Raw genomic sequence first — 20,596 nt, forward strand, 5'->3', positions numbered from 1 at the left:
ATTGTTGCGCATAGAATCGCCATACTTTACACACATATTTGTCTTGACCTGGAATAGAATGTGCCCAATTTTTAACTTTCTCGGCCCAAGGCCTCCATTATGACGTCATAATTCGATAATGCGACAAGTACAAAACTTCATCCAATCAAGATGCAATTTCTTGAGCGCCATGTCGGCATAAACTGGTGGAGAAAAAATAATGATGATGACGTCATCAGTCATGTGGTTTGGCCGCCATCTTGGAAAAACCGAAAAACTTTGCACCTCAAAATCTCAAAGTGCTGAATAGAAAAAATTGAAACATGGCTCATTGTAAAGAACTCTCCATGGGGAATAAAATATGTTAATGTTGATGTCATAGGTGCCTCCATTATGACGTCATTCGACAGGTACAAAACTTCGTCCGATCAAGATGAAATTTCTTGAGCATAATCTAGGAATAAATTAGTTTAGAAAACAAATAATGATGACGTCATTGGTCTCGTGGTTCGGCCGCCATCTTGGAAAAACCGAAACATTTGCACCTCTATATCTCCGAAAGTGCTGAATAGAAAAAATTGAGACATGGCTCATTGTAAAGAACTCTCCATGGGGAATAAAATATGTTAATGATGATCTCATAGGTGCCTCCATTATGACGTCATAATTTGACAAGTACAAAACTTCATCCGATCAAGATGAAATTTCTTGAGCATAATCTAGGAATAAATTAGTTTTGAAAACAAATAATGATGACGTCATCGGTCACGTGGTTCGGTCGCCATATTTGTCCAAAATGGCCGATTTAAAAAAAAAAGTACATTCTGGCAAGTCCTCGGTCTCTGACCGATTTTTCATTTGTTTGGTTTCTTGTTTTTGTTTGTTTGTCCAGGCAATATCTCAGCCATCCTTTGAGCTGGGAAGCTGAAATTTGTGCACAATAAGTGAACAACAAGTGCTTAAGGAAAAAAAAAAATTGGATTCATCAATTAATTTATTAATTACATAATTATTATTGATTTATTTTCTTTCTCATATGGGCAATATCTCAAGCATCTTTTGAGTTAGGAAACTGATATTTGGACATGACAGTGGCCATGTTAATTGGCTATATTTGGAATGGAATTAATCAGAAAAGCCGTTCTGCTCGAAATTGACGGAAACCAAAAGTTGACGGACCCCCGGACGACAAATGTCTCAAAACCAAATGAGACGACACAAAAGTGTATTTTTGATTTATTGATTCATCAATTGATCAATTAATGATTTAATTTTTGGATTAATTATTTTAATGTTTCAATTAATTATTTAATTTTCAAAAACTTACAGAACAGATTCAGATGAAACAGTGATGGTTTAGGTGTGCTGTTAGCCAATTGATTAAGAGATGAATAATTTTTATGATTATTATTATTTAATAATTTTAATTGCACAATTTATCAATTAATCAATTATTGTACAACACTCCCAATTTTTTTTTTTATTTTTTTTTTTTTTTTTTTTACTCCCAATTCCATCTCTATGTGCTGCACGGTGGCATTGCCGGGCGCCGAAGGCTCCCCGGCAATGTCGCGTGCTGGAGGATATGTTTTTTATCTACTATTATTTGCCCAGTGGGTGGTATTTTGTTGTTCAGGGTTTTTGGGTTTTGGTTTGCGATATAACTCATGTAGCTCTATTTATTCCTGTTTTTTTCTCTATTTTTATACTTCCTTTTTCCCCTCATGCATGTATTTTTCACCACTGCTAACCTGCTAAGCTTTATTTGGGCATCTACCTGTATTAATATTTTTGTTCTTCTGGTTTTTTGGGGGAAACGAAAGGTGAATCTTTACAAAAACGCTTCTTGTTATTTACCATGTGGATCATTACCAGTAATAACATAATTGCTTTCAGAAATGGTGCAACAAAATGAGACGACCAAGACGAAACGAGATGTGCGAAGACGTCCACAGTTTGTTTCTGCTCAGAAAAAGGATGACATTCTCAAATGCCGGTATGCATTCTGCCCTACTCACACTTTAGTACAGCCGGACCCCAACATTCACGGGGATGCGTTCCTGGAAAATGCCGTGAATGTCGTGGCATTGTTTCGATGATAAAAGGGGGATGGGTTCCCTGCAGTTCATGATTCATGAAAAATGCTGCAAGTGTTGGAAACGCGAATGTCAACACTGCAAATGTCAGGGCATTGTATCAATGGGAACTAGAACGGCATTTGGTAGATAGAATACCTCAGCCAGGCTGAACAGCTTACATCTTCTGGATTCGTACATGAATCAATTCCTACATGATTCGTACATGTCAGATCTGGATTTGCACATGAATCAAAAGCTCTAATTGGCTTGTTCTTGTCACTTACCCGACTCATCCACCATGTTTTGTCATAAGTCGTCAATAACTTTTTGAAATATCATGCTTATATATTGTTTTTGACCCTATCACTCAATGGTGAAGAATCACTTTCAAAATTAAAAAAAATTCGTATCTGCATCCAAATTCAGATCTTCATCAAAATTGAATGGATTCTTCCTTGTCACACACCCAACTCATCCACCAAGTTTCATCCGAATCCTTCCACAACTTTTTGAGATATCCTTTTCACAAACAGACAGACAAACAAACAGACAGTGGTGAAAACATAACCTTCATCCACTTTTGGTGGTGCAGGTAAAAAGGGGGTAGGTTCCTGCTTCATGATTCATAGGGAGGAATTTTTAAAATATTACGAAAACGAATGCACATGATTAGTTTCATTCAAAGTGTTTACATTGCATTCAGAAAGTATTCAAACCCCTTCACTTTTTTCACATTTTGTTATGTTGCAGCCTTATGCTGAAATCGTTTTCAACCATCACTGCAACACTCCACCGATCTGGGCTTTATGGCGGAGTGGCCAGACGGAAGCCTCTCCTCAGTGAAAGACACATGAAAGCCCACAGAATCTTGTTTCTCACAGTCTCAGAGTCCTTTAGGTGCTTTTCACCCCTCAGCCCAAATTGGGCGAAGGGGTCTTGTCGTCCGGGCGTCCGTCAAGTTTTGGTTTCCGTCAATTTCAAGGAGAACGGCTTGTCCGATTAAATCCATTTTTGCAGTGTGTGTTGGGGTTGAGTCGAGGAAGGTTCCTTTCGAAAATGGGCGCGCTGCGATTTTCAATATGGCCGCCACGGCAGCCATCCGGGGGTCCGTCAACTTTTGGTTTCCGCCAATTTCGAACAGAGCGGCTTTTCTGATTAATTCCATTTTTGCAGTGTGTGTTGGGGTTGAGTAGAGGAAGGTTCCTTTCGAAAATGGGCGCGCTGCGATTTTCAACCTGTAGCCATCTTGAAATTGGTTTCCGTCAATTTTGAGCAGAACGGCCTGTCCGATTAAATCCATTTTCGGAGTGTGTGTTGGGGTTGAGTCGAGGAAGGTTCCTTTCGAAAATGGGCACGCTGCGATTTTCAATATGGCCGCCACGGTAGCCATCTTGAAATTGGTTTCCGTCAATTTCAAGCAGAACGGCTTGTCCAATTAAATCCATGTTTGCAGTGTGTGTTGGGGTTGAGTAGAGGAAGGTGTCTTTCGAAAATGGGCGCGCTGCGATTTTCAATATGGCCACCACGGCAGCCATCTTGAAATTGGTTTCCACCATGCATGGGCTGAGGGGTTATGCCCGCTTTGTGGTGCTATTTATTTGTAAACTCCAAGCTGGCTTTCATGTGTCTTTCACTGAGGAGAGGCTTCCATCTGGCCACTCTGCCATAAAGCCCAGATCGGTGGAGTGTTGCCGTGATGGTTGTCCTTCTGGAGGTTTCTCCCACCTCCACACAGGATCTCTGGAGCTCAGCCAGAGTGACCATCGGGTTCTTGGTCACCTCTATTTCCAAGGCCCTTCTCCCCCGATTGCTCAGTTTGGCCGGGTGGCCAGTTCTAGGAAGAGTCCTGGTTGTTCCAAACTTCTTCCATTTAAGAATTATGGAGGCCACTGTGCTCTTGGGAACCTTCAATGCAGCAGTTTTTTTTTGTAGGCTTCCCCAGATCTGTGCCTCGACACAATCCTGTCTCTGAGCTCTGCAGGCAGTTCCTTCGACCTCATGGCTTGGGTTTTTTCTCTGATATGCATTGTCAGCTGTGAGACCTTGTATAGACAGGTGTGTGCCTTTCCAAATCATGTCCAATCAATTGAATTTACCACAGGTGGACTCCAATCAAGGTGTAGAAACATCTCAAAGATGATCAAGAGAAATGGGAGGCACCTGAGCTAAATTTCAAGTGTCATACCAAAGGGTCTGAATACTTATGTCAATGTGATATTTCAGTTTTTTTTAAAAAATAAATTTGCAAAACTTTCTAAAATCCTGTTTCCTCTTTGTCATTATGGGGTATTGAGTGTAGATTGATGAGGGAAAAAATGAATTTAAACGATTTCAGCATGAGGCTGCAACATAACAAAATGTGAAAAAAGTGAAGGGGAATGAATACTTTCTGAATGCACTGTACAAGTAAAATAACAACAACAACAGCAAGACTCTTTCCAACAGTACGAAGTAACTTTTGATGATTATGATGATGATCAATCATGATGATGATTTAAAATCCACTAAACTCGTTGAACTCCTTTGAAGTGGATGCAGGTTAGGATGCTGATGAGTTGGGTACCGAAAGGAATGTAGGTGAGGTTGCTGAAGACGATGCAGGTTAGGTGGCTGATGAAGGCGCAGGTGAGGTCGCTGATGAGTCGTGCACCGAAAGTGATGCAAGCGAGGGCGCTGAAGGCGTTGAGATGGAGGGCCCGGGGCAAAAAAAATGGGTGATCGCAAGCTGCATTACCGATTGCTGCACGTTTCTGTGCAGCTCTTTGTATGGCAGCAGAACATCATCAAACCCACTCTTTAACAGGCGGTACCACTCCATCGATGGGTCGGCATCTTGTAATCTATCAGCGACTGTCCTCATATCCTGCAGCACCACAGCGAGGAACTTGACAGTAAAGTTAGGCCTCGCCACCTCTTCTCCTCTTCACTGTCCTCCTCCTCCTCGGAACCTTTAATGATGGCCTCTAACACCTCCTCAGTCAGCTCCTCACCATGCAAGGCAATGAGATCCTCCAATTACTCATTTTCCATGTCATTGATGCCTTCCACTCCCCAACCCGGCAATTGTCCACCTCCCTTCCACGATGTCAGGAAAACCTGTGAAGTCTTTTTTGACTTTTTTGAAACCTGTGAAACCTATTAAGTTTTTTTTTATGAACCTGTGGCCTTAGTTTGTGCCAGCAAGCACAATTGATGGTGGAGTCTTTGATATCGTCCAGTGAGTCTTTGATGGTGCTGATGCAGTGGGCTGTATTAAAGTCCTTCCTTAATTTCCCGACGGTCATGTCAGAGTCAGACTCAATAGCATCCAAGATGTGATGGAAGCTGGCTGTGGGAGGTATAATACGTTTTAAACATTGAAATGGCCCCTTGGTCGAGTGGTTGGATCAGAGAGGTGGTGTTGGGTGGCAGGAATATGACCTCGACATTTGAATGGGCCACCTTCAGCCCATCGGGGTGGCCAGGAGCATTGTCCACCAGCAGTCGGACCTTGAAGGAGAGGTTCGTTTCTGCCAAGCACCTCTCCACTTGAGGGATTAAACAGTTGTGGAACCAATCCATGAAGATGGCAGCTGTTACCCATGTCTTTTGCTGGCTCTCCAAAATACAAGCAGAGTGTGCTTGTTTTTGCCCTTGAGAGCACGTGGGTTCAGGGCACGGTACAGCCTCATGGGTTTGACCATGCAGTCCCCTTTGGCGTTTGCGCAAAGAAGAGATACCCCGTCCTTTGTGGCCTTGAACCTGATGCTGTCCCCTCACGCTTCGATATAAAAGTTTGTGTTGGCATATTTTTCCAAAACAGGCCGGTCTTGTCTGCATCGAAGACCTGCTCCAGTACATACCACTTGTTCTCAAAGAGCTACACGAGTTAAGTAGGGAAACTTGGAGCTGACTCGTGGTCCACTGAGGCACGCTCACCTGTGACCTTTACATTTTTGAGACCGTACCGCTCCTTGAAGTGGTGAAACAAACCATCCCCTGCTAGCTCGGAAGTAACTGAGGCCAATCTTACCCGCATCGCTCATGTTTGCAGGGCCACCCGCACCAGTCAGACAATCATGAATTTGGTTTGCCTTTTTATGAATCAGAGGTCTGTTTAAAGGCATTTTCCTCTGGGCATTGCCCTTTAACCACACATTTAATGCCTTCTACATTGCCTCAATGTGGACGTCCCTGACTTTGGTAACCATATTGGAGCTGGGCATTGTGCTCGCCGCAACACTTCTGTGATTTGCCTCCTCGTTCTTCTTTATGTAGCACACAGTCCTCATTGACGTCACAATGCCTGCCCACACATGCTGCACTCTCACCTCTTGATAGTCAGTCCAACATCTCCATTTTCTGGCTCAGGCTCATGACTTTTTTCTGCCTCTTGGGAGCAGACACATCTCCTGCACTACTCATACGCTTAGGACCTGTGGAAGAAAATTCAACTTTAAATCAGGTCTCAAATATAACAGAGTTGAATCATTTATTCATACTTGTATGGAGAGAGAGAAGCACACAACAACAGCGCAAGCAAAATCTCTCTAAGTGCCCCAGCTCATGTCCTATTATACACAAAAGTAAACAAGTTATAAACCTATTACAGATTTGACCTTTGACCTTTAACCCCAAAATCTAATCACTTAATATTTACAATATTATACATACCTGTACCACGTTTGAATTAGATCACTTCAGCTGTACTCAAGTTATAGACATATTGTAGATTTGACCTTTGACTACAGAATCTAATAAGTTAATCTTTACAACATTATACATACCTGTACTAGGTTTGAATTAGACCACCTTTGGTTGTTGGCCTAATGGTTCGGGCGGCGGGCTTGGGATCCTAAGGTCCTGAGTTTGAATCCCGTTCAGCTGTTGAATTAATACCAGGTGGGGTTGACTCAGCCTGTCATCCTTCTGAGGTCGGCGAAATGAGTACCAGGGTACTGGGTCCTCTCTCAAGGAGGTTGGTGGCAGGATTTGCACTCTGGCCGCCGTAAAAAACGTAAAAACACCTCATTCCGTAGCACACACAGTGGTGTGTGTCGGTATGGTGCTGAGGAGTCGTCCAAGGACGCAGCGATGGGCTGATCCAGCGTATGCTGCAGAGAATATATATATATATATATATATATATATATATATATATATATATTGTTACGGATCTCTACGTCGGCCTTTTTCCCCTTAAGAAGGGGGGATTAATCCCCTTGTCCGCGACTGACCGACGGGAGTCCTGGAGGTCCCAACGCTCCTTCCGGTCGGGAGCAGCCAGGGTATTTGGTCGACAAAAAGTCCCAAGGACCTGAGTGCCACTCCTGACCGCGAAGCAGGGGAGGGACTCCCGCTCGAACCCCGGTTTTAGATGGTCTAGTTGCCGAGCGGTTTTTAGCAACCCGAAGTTCGAGTCATTAGCATTTACTAACCCAATTCCGAAACGTTGGCCAAATCGTGCCACAGGTATTCAATTGGGAAAAGACAAGGACGACTGGACGAGCATGAAGAAGAAGAACGAAGGTAGGAAATAACAGGATTTATTACTACTAATTATGTACAAGTCAAAAGGAACCAAGGAGGAGGAAAGATATGAAAATAATTTACAGAAGGATGGAAGGACCAGAAGGACACAGTGCAATATTAACTTACCTATTCAGTCTTACTTATACCCAGGGACGAGACACACAAAACAAACTCACGTACACAAAAGGATGGAATGGCAGGAATGGTTTGGGACGGCAGAGGAGGGTCCAGGTAGATGGTGGCGTCGAGGTCCGGCTCCAAGCGCGCGCTCCGATCCACGCTTTTGGGTCGAGGCGAAAACCCGGCAAACACAGCTCCGCTTCGCGTCTCACCGACCGGCAATAGGGCCTAGAGGGTCTCGGCCTATTGTCACAATACAGGCACCCCCTCACGTCTCTCTCTTTCAGTCTTGCTGGATCACGCCTCTCGTTCGTGCCTTCTCACCGACCTTGTACCTTCTCTGTCCAACTCTCATGAACCTTCAAGCACCTCCCTCCACAGAACTCTCACTTCAGAACTCCCTCTGCAGAACTGCTCGTGGGGCTCCCTCACTCATCTCCCGTGGGGGCTCCCGGCAACGGGTTATATAGGCCACACCCTCTCAAGCCATACCCCTGAGCCTTGGTTGGTCGTTCGGGGCTCCACCCTTCATGATGAGGTGGGGGCCACGCCTTTCTTCTCCGAGCTGGAGCACATGGTGAATGGCGGCAATTGCGGACAAATGGGGAATTGAAAGGGGATCTATCTTATTTGAATTCAGTGCAATGCAGAGTCAATTAATGGGAAACACAGCCTTAAACTAATACACATAAAAAAAAATTAAAAAAACACCTTTAGAGGCCATTTTCCCCCGCAAGCGGGGGTTGGCCTTTTTCGGGAACCGTGGTTGTTGTTGTTTTTCGGTCCCCTTTTTGAAGCAATGTTTTACGGCCGGATGCCCTTCCTGATGCCAACCCTTTTTGCCGCCTTTAACGACAAGCAGGGAATTACCAGCGAACTGGTACTCAATTTGCCGACCTCGGAAGGATGACAGGCTGAGTCAACCCCCCTGGCGTTAATTCAGCGATTGACCGGGATTCGAACCCAGGATCCTAGGATCCTAAGCCGGCACCCTAGCCGCTAGCCCAACACCAGGGACAAACTAATACACATAATAAGGAAATAACTATTTAGAAGGGTATATGATTTGCTACGTGCATGTATATGGACTAACTAAGAGGACGACCTTTGACCTTTACACACAAAACGGAGATATTTACAAGAATTCATTACACTTACAGAGGGTGATATTTACAATATTCTCAAATCCACAACAATATATATATATATATATATATACACTGTATGTATATATATATATATATATATATATATATATATATATATATATATATATATATATATATATATATACAGTATATATATATATATATATATATATATACAGTATATATATATATATATATATATATATATATATATATATATATATGCACCTTTGGTGGCGGAGGTAACAATGGTGCAGTTACAGGTGCGTGATAAGGTTAAACAAAATAAAATAAGATTTGACAGTCAAGGCCAAAAACCTCGCAGGGCTCGGATGTGACCAACTACTCCTACTCATTCCCAGCCTTAGGGCTAGGATTATGGTGATTCCACACAAATTCCAGTTGTATCAGAACATGGAGAATAATTGGCACACTGTGTTTTTATCGGAACACACATATTTCACCTTCTATGTGTTTGTGTGTATGTATAATCACGCAAGCATAAAATATATACATGATTTTAGTCACGTAAGCGGAAATTTTCAAAATCGCAACGTGGCACGTGGTGTTGCTATGTAGGCATATTTAGAAATTTGGTGTATGTGTGGGTGTGTCTAAATATAAGTGTTGAAATTTAACTTCTACAGACCCATGATCGAACAATGTGCGTAAAAGTTCACGAGCGTGAGTAATCACATTAGGTCAAGGCAGCGGGAAAAGAAGAAGGAATTTAACCAGGACATGTTGCACATAAGTTTTTGAGCAGATGGAAGATGGGTGGGTCGTGTTCCCATTGTTTTTGGGGGATGTCAGTGGTGGGGGATGTTTTTTGCGTACGTACAGCTGCTTTAAGCACAACACGTGGAAGATGCTTAAGAACAGTTATGCGCGTGGCTCGTGTCAAATGGTTTACCAAGCTGGTGACACATGGCTTGCATGGGTGGTGAAAGATTCTTTTAGAATTGTCATGCAGTCGCTGGTGGAAGATATGCATTTTGAAAACGCGAAGCACAGGGCCATGAATGGAAAAGCAGATCATGCGCGCAGCTCTTGGAAAATGTGTTTTTTGCGTACGTACAGCTGCTTTATGCATGGCTGGTGGAAGATGTTTTTTGCGTCCGCAAAAACCGTGAATACGCGAAGCACAGCCGCTAATGTAGAAGCAGGTCACATGTTATAAACCACGAATACGAGGGGTTCGAAAATGTTGGGACTGCTAATGTCAGGGTCCAGCTGTACATGGAATTGATGATTTGTTGCACCATTTCGTAAAGATCGTTGAACTAATAACTACGTACAGTTGTGGCCAAACATATTGGCACCCTTGCACTTTTTTCAAATAATGCACCGTTTCTTCCAGAAAATTGTTGAAATTAAAAAATATTTTGGTATCCACCCATGTATATCTTTGGTTTGCAGTGGAACAAAACAAAAAAAGATGACAAAATTATAAAATCTTAGCTTATTCCACACAGAAATCCGAAAATGGCCCGGACAATATTATTGGCACATTTTAGAAGTTGTTAGAAATCATTAGATTTCAAGCAGGTGATTCTCCTTTACTTTGGAAAGGCTCACCTGTGGTGAGTTGCAGGTGCCTGCAAAATAAAACTCACTCATTCAACCAGTTTGAAGAGAGAAAAGGAGTGATTCTGCTGTTTTGTGTCACTGTGTGTACTGCAATGAGCATGGAGAAAAGAAAGAAAACCAGAGAATTGTCTGAGGAGGTCAGACATGAGATTGTAGCCAAGCATGGACAATCTCAAGGCTACAAATCCATCTCCAGAGACATTGAAGAGCCTGTGTCCACCATACGCAATGTTATCAGGAAGGTTAAGGCCCATGGAACTGTAGCCAACCTTCCTGGACGTGGTCGCAAGAGAAAACTTGATCAAAGTGAAGGATTGTTCGAATGGTGGAGAAAGCACCTCAATCAACTGCCAAACAGATTCAAGCACCATCCATCACCAACTCAATTAAAGGGGGTTCTATGGTAGGAGACCCAGGAGGACCCCACTGCTGAGAGAGATATAACAAAGCCTGACTTGAGTTTGCCAAAACACACCAGAACAAGCCAAAGTCCTTCTGGGAGAATGTCCTGTGGACAGGTGAGACCAAATTATAGCTTTTTGGAAAGGCACATCATCTCCATGTTTGCACAAAACAAAATGAAGCCTTCAAAGAAAATAACACCTTCCCTACAGTCAAACATGGAGGAGGTTCAGTGATGTTTTGGGGTTGCTGTGCTGCCTCTGGCACTGGGTGCTTTGAATGTGTGCATGGCATCATGAAATCAGGAGATTACCAAGGCATTTTGGAGCGCAATGTTCAACCCAATGTCAGAAATCTGGGTCTCCATCGAAGGTCATAGGTCTTGCAGCAGGACATTGACCCCAAACACACTTCAAAATGCACCCAGGAATGGTTCAAGACAAACCGCTGGGTGTTCTGAAGTGGCCAGCAATGAGTCCACATCTAAATCCCATTGAACACATGTGGGGAGATCTGAAAACAGCAGTTGGGAGAAGGAACCCTTCAAATCTGGGAGAACTGGAGGAGTTTGCACAAGAATAGTGGGTGAAACTGCCAGTAGAGAGGTGAAGGAAGCTCATTCATGGCTCAGGAAGCGCTTGACTGCAGTTATTTTGTCCAAAAGCTTTGCTGCCAAATATTAAGTCTGGGGTGTCAATAATTTTGTCACTGCCATTTCTTTTTATTTTCTGATTTAAAAGGATATATTAAGTTCTGGATCAAAGACAAGGGTTCTGTAATATTAACAGTGAAATAAGGAATTGTGGAGACCAAATACTTTTGTCAATTTCAACTTATTTTTAGAGAAAATTGTTGTTTTGAAAATTTGAAATTGAAAAAACTTCAAGCGTGCCAATTTTTTTGGCCACGACTGTAGCTTTTAGTTCATGCTTCAGTAGGACCGGCCTATTTTTGAACCTTCACATTGCTTTTTATTTACTACAGTGACTGCTCATGAAGAAAGTTTAGAAAAAGAAACAATAACGTCTCATTTCACCTGGTATCCAATATTGATTGGCTCTCTATCCTCTCGGTGTAATGCTTTTGTTTTTTTTTATACGTTTCTGCGTTGAATGCTCCCAAAAATGTTTTTGTGGAGAAGCAACATAGATGTGTTGAGTGAAATGGCTTGTAGTCTAATTATTGGAATTTATCAGGCTGTTTTTATTTTTTTCTATTATATTACATTTTAGAGGCCCACACCACAGTCAGAGCATTGTTGGGAAGATAATACAGAATTTTTTTGAAAATGGAATTATTATTTTTTTTTTTTTTTTTTTAAATTTTTGTATACAAGATCGAGGCTCATGTAAGAGCTAGCACATTAAACACACATTAGCACGTCAAACACAAAAAAACATCAACGGACACATAAAACATATAATAAAGAGTGGGAGACAAGATGGGGAGAGATAGGGAAGCAACACAAGCACAACAGTAGAGAGAACAGGGACATTGGGAGACCTGTGGAAGGGAGAGAGCTGGTGCAGGGTAGAGGGGGAAGGGGTACAATGGTACATGGTATAAAACAAATTGACAGGACGAGGAATTTCAGGAATGAAGTAATTTTTTTTTTTTTATCTCTTTTTTTTTTGTATTTAAGACATCAAACAAAGGGTAAGAGGTTAGGGGGAAAGTAGGGGGTGGAAAAAAAATAAAAAAGGTAATCCAGAGAGAGATCAAACGTGCATAACAAAATACCATGCGATGTGACTGGGCAGGCCTTGAGGCTAACCAGGCCCCAAACACGTACGACCAAACTGACTGACTAATACACAATTTTGCTTGAAATGCAAAACACGATCGAACCAGAAACACAGTAAATGCATGCACAGCAAAATATAATACTTAACTTTGAGAAAAAAACAACTTAATTGACATGGACGAGCTTTGACGACACACAACCTCACCTGGAGAACCGGAAGCGGAAGTGATTGATGAATTAGAAACTAAACTGTTGACCAAAAAGCAAGTGTTGGGCAAATGATACTTGGTGAAAGGAGAAGTGTCCATCCGTGTCGTTTGTGTGTTATGACCACTGCCGTCGCTATCTAAATGAAACTCCCCCAACCCTCCTCGCTCCCTCCTCTCTGTCTCTATTCCTACCCCCTCCTCATTCTCACCTCCTAATCCTCTCCTCCCTCCTCTCTCTCTCTCTCTCTCTCTCTCTCTCTCTCCTCTCCCCCTCCTCTCCCCCTCCTCTCTCCCTCTCCTCTGTCTCCTCTCTCCCTATCTCCCCTTCTCTCCCCTCCCCCCCAGCCCCGCTCTTTCTATCTCCTTCCCTTCTCTCTCTCACTCTCTCTCCCACCCCTTTATGTCTCCCACTCTTTTCTCTCTTTCACCTCACCCCACCTCTCTCTTCCTCTCTTCCCCTTCTTTCTCTCTCCCTCTTCCTCGCTCTCCTGACCCACTTCCTTGCTCCCCCTCCCCACCCCCCTTTCTTGCTCCTCCCTTTTCTTTTTGTTGACGAGGCTGTTATAGGATTCCATGAAATGGCAGTTTAGGTTTAATATATATATATATAACTGTCTAATCATCACGACCTTCTTTGCAGCACAGTTTTGTCAATAGTTGTCTGACTTAGGCCCACTCCCTGCCTTGTGTTTTTTTGTGGGGGAGGTGGACTGAGAGGTTTTACTCTTGAGGTTTCATTTTTCACTCTGTGTTACTAACTGAAACACTGAGTATTTGAATGAATGCAGGTTTAATAACTCTATATGAATTATTTTGATATTCTCAACTGCAAATTACTATACATCAAAATCCAACTGAAAAGCTGTTCATCTTAACAAAGGCTATTCATCTCGTAGATATGGGGATATCCTCAACCTCTTCCCACCACATAATTATCAAACCTACTTGCTGTGTCCCCTTTTATGCTCTTACTTTGCAGAACCAAAGAGAAGAAAGAAAATGGCGCGAGCCCCGGAGTCAGCACTCCAAGTCATTGGGTCCAAACAAGTGGATCTGACACAGTAGGGCCAAGTTTTCAGCAATACCTGTACTTGTTTTGCGAACATAGTACATTTATGTTCTACAAGAAGCATTGAAAAAGTTATTATGAGCGAAATACAATAGTTTAAGAAACTGCAAGGTTTTTTTATCACTACATAAGTATATCTAATTAGTTAGTAAGTCAAATATAAAATATGTCAATCTATTTTAGATTTATATAAATGATGCTGTTGCACTTTTTATTTTTGCAACATCTTGAACTTTTGAACATCTTGCAGATGGGACACAGAGTTTTTTCCCTCACTGTCCCTCACTGACGTTAAATTTCCCTCACTGTCCTCCGCAAAGAGTAGGTGAGTTATCTCTGGCACCCTAGCCAGATTACAAATTCTTTCAGACTTGGTCAGTATCTTGCGGTGGAGTGGTGACCTGTCCAGGATTGTAACCCTAGCCAAGCAACTGTGTTGGTGGAGCTGACAAATCTGTATAGAGCATGGAAGATATGTAAATCTGTTGAAAACAAGACGAATAGTCCAACAACGGCATAGCCGGGCTTGGTTGATACTTTCGTTGAAGAGGATAGTATGACCTGGATGGGGATACTAGTTACCATTTAGCAAATAATTGAAGTATTAAATTTTTTGGACTTCAGGCTTGGACAGCCAGTTTGTGAATGAATTGGTCAAAAAAACGGTGAATGGTAAATGATGAACCAATAAATTCCACATTCCTGTGCCACCTTCAGTCGAACGTCAGACATGACACAGCACGTTCTCTATATTTTCATTCCAAACAGCATCATTCATCATTCCAATCACAAATTACTACTATGGTATTAATGTATCAAACTATAATGTTAAATAAAGACTGTATTGAGAGATCTTTGAAAGAGATCTTTTGAAATTGAGAGAATTGAAAGATTGAGATATCAAACCAGTGAACCATAATCATCTGTTCACTTTCAGATTCGGGAGCAAGGTCCACGTCGATCACATTTTAAAATCATAATTTTATTGAGGAATTTCTGGAACTTCCTACCTACCTTATGACACCCGACTGGGACTCCAAAATATTCCACAGAAAGTTATTATTTTTCCTTTTAGTAAATTATGCAACTATAATGGTTACTAAATGCTGTCCCCCTGTCATGTGATTACATCCTCGGCTCTGATTGGTGTACGTTTGTGGGGACATACAGACAGACAAACACTGTTGTAGATGGCATTGCCCTACGCTGTAAAAATTGTAACTGTATTATTATTAATACCAAGTCAGAAAGAATTTAGAAGAAGAATCCTACGATAAACCTGATTATTATCCTATATCTCATGCGTTCTGTTAACATACATCCTGAAGCCATTAAAACTATCATTTTAAACATTTGGTGAATTATCTTAAATTCATCTGTCCCTCTTTTGTTGTCTTATGAAGCTTGTTCAAGTGTCTGGAGACTTGGAAGAGTTCAAGAAAGTCGCGTCGCTTTTTCACAAGACTCTTCCAAACGACAAGATTAGCAAGGTTATGCGGAATCAGAACATTGAACTGTGGGACATTTACAGGAGGCAAGGAATTTTCTATTACACTTGCTATTCACATTTCTAACAAAGGTTGAAGTACATCATAATTATTTGAACTTGTACTTGGATGAGCAGAACGCTTTAGAATTTATTACCTCCACCACTGAAGGTGGATGGAGGTTATGTTTTCACTCCTGTCTGTTTGTTACTTGCCGGAAAAATTTTCCGGCAAGTATGTTGATCTGTTCGTTTGTTTGTCTGTCTGTCTGTTTGTCTGTCTGTTTGTCTGTCTGTTTGTCTGTTTGCAGCACTGCGTCTACACCGTTGCACGGAGAATCGCCAAACTTTGCACACATAATGGTCTTGCCCTCTAATATACTGTGCCTCAATGATGACGTCATCAGTGACGTGGTTCGGCCGCCATCTTGGAAAAACCGAATAAATTTGCACCTCTATATCTCCGAAAGTACTGAACAGAAAAAATTGAGACATGGCTCATTGTAAAGAACTCTCCATGGGGAATAAAATATGTTAATGATGACGTCATATGTCACGTGGTCGGCCGCCATCTTGGAAAAACGGCAAAAATTTGCACCACTATATCTCCAAAAGTGCTGAACAGAAAAAATTGAGACATGGCTCATTGTAAAGAACTCTCCATGGGGAATAAAATATGTAAATGATGACGTCATCAGTCACGTGGTTCGGTCGCCATCTTGGAAAAACGGCAAATCGTTGCGCCACTATATCTCCAAAAGTGCTGAACAGAAAAAATTGAGACATGGCTCATTGGAAAGAACTCTCCATGGGGAATAAAATATGTTAATGATGACATCATATGTCACGTGGTCGGCCGCCATCTTGGAAAAACGGCAAAACTTTGCACCACTATATCTCCAAAAGTGCTGAACAGAATAATTGAGACATGGCTCATTGTAAAGAACTCTCCATGGGGAATAAAATATGTTAATGATGACGTCATCAGTCACGTGGTCGGCCGCCATCTTGGAAAAACGGCAAAACTTTGCACCACAAAATCTCCAAAAGTGCTGAACAGAAAAAATTGAGACATGGCTCATTGTAAAGAACTCTCCATGGGGAATAAAATATGTTAATGATGACGCCATCGGTCACGTGGTTCGGCCGCCATCTTGGAAAAATGGGAAAACTTTGCACCACTATATCTCCAAAAGTGCAGAATGGAAAAAATTGAGACATGGCTCATTGTAAAGAACTCTCAATGGGGAATAAAATATGTTAATGATGACGTCATATGTCACGTGGTTCGGCCGCCATCTTGGAAAAACCGAAAAATTGTGCACCTCCATATCTCTGAAAGTGCTGAATAGAAAAAATTGAGACATGGCTCATTGTAAAGAACTCTCCATGGGGAATAAAATATGTTAATGATGACATCATAGGTCACGTGGTTCGGCTGCCATCTTGGAAAAACCGAAAAACGTAGCACCTCCATATCTCCAAAAGTGCTGAATAGAAAAAGTTGAGACATGGCTCTTTGTGAAGAACTCTCCATGGGGAATAATATATGTTAATGATGACGTCATCTATCACGTGGTTCGGACGCCATATTTGTCTTAAATGGCCGATAAAAGAGTACATTCCGGCAAGTCCTCGGTCTCTGACCGATTTTTCATTTGTCTGTTTGTCTGTTTGTCTGTTTGTCTGTTTGTCTGTTTGCAGCACTACGTCTACACCGTTGCACGTAGAATCGCCAAACTTGGCACACATATTGGTCTTGCCCTCTAATATACTGTGCCCAAATGATGACGTCATCGGTGACGTGATTCGGCCGCCATCTTGGAAAAACCGAAAAACTTTACACCTCCATATCTCCGAAAGTGCTGAACAGAAAAAATTGAGACATGGCTCATTGTAAATAACTCTCCATGGGGAATAAAATATGTTACTGATGAAGTCATCAGTCACGTGGTTCGGCCGCCATCTTGGAAAAACCGAAAAACTTTGCACCTCCATATCTCCGAAAGTGCTGAACAGAAAAAATTGAGACATGGCTCATTGTAAAGAACTCTCCATGGGGAATAAAATATGTTAATGATGACGTCATCAGTCACGTGGTCGGCCGCCATCTTGGAAAAACGGCAAAACTTTGCACCACGATATCTCCAAAAGTGCTGAACAGAAAAAATTGAGACATGGCTCATTGTAAAGAACTCTCCATGGCGAATAAAATATGTTAATGATGACGTCATATGTCACGTGGTCGGCCGCCATCTTGGAAAAACCGAAAAACTTTGCACCTCCATATCTCCGGAAGTGCTGAACAGAAAAAATTGAGACATGGCTCATTGGTAAGAACTCTCCATGGGGAATAAAATATGTTAATGATGACGTCATATGTCACGTGGTCGGCCGCCATCTTGGAAAAACCGAAAAACTTTGCACCTCCATATCTCCGAAAGTGCTGAATAGAAAAAATTGAGACATGGCTCATTGTAAAGAACTCTCCATGGGGAATAAAATATGTTAATGATGATATCATCGGTCACGTGGTTCGGCCGCCATATTTGTTCTAAATGGCCGATAAAAAGTACATTCCGGCAAGTCCTCGGTCTCTGACCGATTTTTCATTTGTCTGTTTGTCTGTTTGTGAACAAGATATCTCAAAAAGTTGTGGATGGATTCGTACGAAATTTGGCAGAGAGGTAGTTTATATGACAAGGACGAAATTATTAGATTTTGGTGAAGATCCAGATTCAGCTACTAGAATTTTAAAAGTGATTCTTCAACATTGGGAGATAGGGCCAAAACGATAAATAGCACGATATCTCAAAACGTTGTGGATGGATGTGTACGAAACTTTGTGGACAGGTTGTGTGTGTGACAAGGACTAATCGATTCCATTTTGGTGAAGATCTGAATATGTATTCGGATGTGAGAGTTATTTAATTTTTAAGTGATTCGTCACCATTCAGTGATAGGGCTAAAACCGGCACATAGCACGATATCTCAAAAGGTTATGGACGGATTTTGACGAAACTTAGTGGATAGGTTGTGTGTGTGACAAGGAAAAATCGATTGGATTTTGGTGATGATCTGAATGTGGATGCGGATACGAAAATTATTTAACCTTTAAGTGATTCTTCACCATTGAGAGATCGGGCAAAAACGATATATAACATATTTAAAAAAGTTATGGACGGGTTATGACTAAACTTGGTGGATGAGTTGGTTTGATGACAAGAACAAGCCGAGTAGATTTGGGTTCACGTCCGAATCCAGATCCGGCCGATCAGTGGGATACAAAACAAACTGTTCAGCCTGGCGGAGGTATGCGCTCTACCGAGTGTCCTAGTTCTGTAATATAACAAGCATTTTGAGTATTGCGCTGCAATACATGTCCCCTACCGGCAGTCTGTCGTCCGGAAAACTGTTGGGGAAATTACCAAAGTTCAAAGTGCCATAACTTTGTCAAAAATGAATGAAACGTCGTGAAGTTCGAACTTGATCTGTATCTTATCATGAGGAAACCATGCACCAAGTTTGAAATCATTAGCATTAAGAGTTTAGGGAAAAAAAGTCCGGAAAACTGTTCTTTGCGTGACGGACTGACAGACGGACTGACAGACGGACAGACGGACAGACTGACAGACTGACAGACTGACTGACTGACTGACTGACTGACTGACTGACAGACGGAGGGACGGAGTGCAAACCTGTAGTCCCCTCCGGTGTACACCGGTAGGGGACTAATTACCAGTTTCCAAATTGCTCTCTAAAAATGGTTGTGGGCCTTCTCTTTAAGCTGCTGCAAATGTTTATGGTAACGATTTGCCCATGGTCATACTTGGTAAGGAATTTGAAGATTTGGATTCAGCTCTGATGAAGGAACATCAATATACAGTGTTTCCAGTTCAGGGTGTTGTGTAAAATGAAGAATATATTGAAGAGAGTGGAGTTCAGAGCATAACGATGTTCTTGACAATCAAATGACATGTTATGGTGCTGATCGGTGTTCAGTAGAGCATGTGAGTTGCTGCAATGTCTTATGTAGAAAGTACATCAAAGGTGCAGAACTTTGGGGAAACTGGGACTGGAGGAGGATGTAAAATGCTAGTTAGACAGTTAAGTGAACACCTCTGTCCTGGATGGATTCAAACTTCTTTACTGATGGTGCAAATGCTCCTGTCTTATCAATTCGAAGAGTATTCCATCTCACTTTTGATCTAAGCCGTGATCAATGATAGTGAGGTCTTGAAAGATGAATAGGTAAGCTGCATCTTGCAATGACCTCTGCCACTGTCCTGCTTTTGTGGCCATGGTGTTCATAGACTTTGCTCACTTGAGCCTGTGCTCAATGGTTCAGACTCATGGCCTTTATTGTACCTAATGCAGTCAGGTGATTCTTTCCAACATGTGAGGTGAACCAAATTGGTCATATATTGCCATCTGTCATGGTGGGATACTTGAGTGAGTCGAGTTGGATGATCATCTCATCCTTTTTTTTAATTTAATTTTTTTTTTTAACTAAAAATGCTGAAGCTTTAATATTTGCAATTCCATTCTGATGTCATGGCACCATTATAGGGATGTTCATTGAGTTTTGACATTCTACGAGTATTAATAGTTTTAAAACAATTCACTACCGCTTCTGAATTGAAGTGGAATGGCTACAGATCTCTCCAATCTTTTAGCTGTGGGATCACTTTGCTGTCTTGTTCGCATCCTGCTTTTGATAATTAGTATTGCAGTTGTCCTGTGTTGCAGTCTCATTGAGTTGGTTCCTCATTATTGACTGTTCAGTGTTATTTGTGGCATTCCTTCCTGCAGTTCTCATCAAATCAAAGCCTGATGGTGATGGGAATTATTTCTTTTTTGTTGAGGTTACTCATTGTCATGGTGTAGAGTTCAGTTGCTGTGTATGGTCCACAGAAGTTGATGAATGCCCCTTTTTAGTCTGCAGATAGGGACATTCTTAGTGTCTATCACCTGACGCTGAAGATCCAGCTTATAGAGAAATTGTGCCACGTCATATGCTAAAGACAATTGTCTTATTTGTGTAGCCCTGTTTGGCTTGCTACGACATGCAGGTAAACATGTCTTCACACAAATGCTGTGCAATGGGCACATTTCCAATGTTATCATTGACACAGGTTTTGCCACCCGCACGTTGGAGGTCAAGCAATCGATTTCATTTTCATTAACGATTTATTGATTCTCATGTCATTTCATTCTTATGATGGTCTGGAAGCCATTAGAATCAGGATATGGTTAGCTT

The 20,596-nt window shown here is 41.8% G+C and overlaps 1 protein-coding gene across 1 annotated transcript in view; it reads left to right on the plus strand.

The window, feature by feature from the left end:
• The window catches only part of LOC137428074 (protein mono-ADP-ribosyltransferase PARP12), a 1,016,466-nt gene that overhangs the window by 988,649 nt on the left and 7,221 nt on the right, over positions 1-20,596 (plus strand). Inside the window, exons 2-4 of the mRNA XM_078776829.1 lie at positions 1,876-1,975; positions 13,761-13,842; positions 15,254-15,384. Coding sequence (XP_078632955.1) covers positions 1,878-1,975; positions 13,761-13,842; positions 15,254-15,384 — 311 coding nt within the window. The 5' untranslated portion in view covers positions 1,876-1,877. The remainder of the gene's footprint in view (positions 1-1,875; positions 1,976-13,760; positions 13,843-15,253; positions 15,385-20,596) is intronic.

The sequence above is a fragment of the Myxine glutinosa genome, chromosome 1 (assembly GCF_964187855.1).
Source record: "Myxine glutinosa chromosome 1, kmMyxGlut1.1, whole genome shotgun sequence".
In the NCBI taxonomy this organism is placed as follows: domain Eukaryota; kingdom Metazoa; phylum Chordata; class Myxini; order Myxiniformes; family Myxinidae; genus Myxine; species Myxine glutinosa.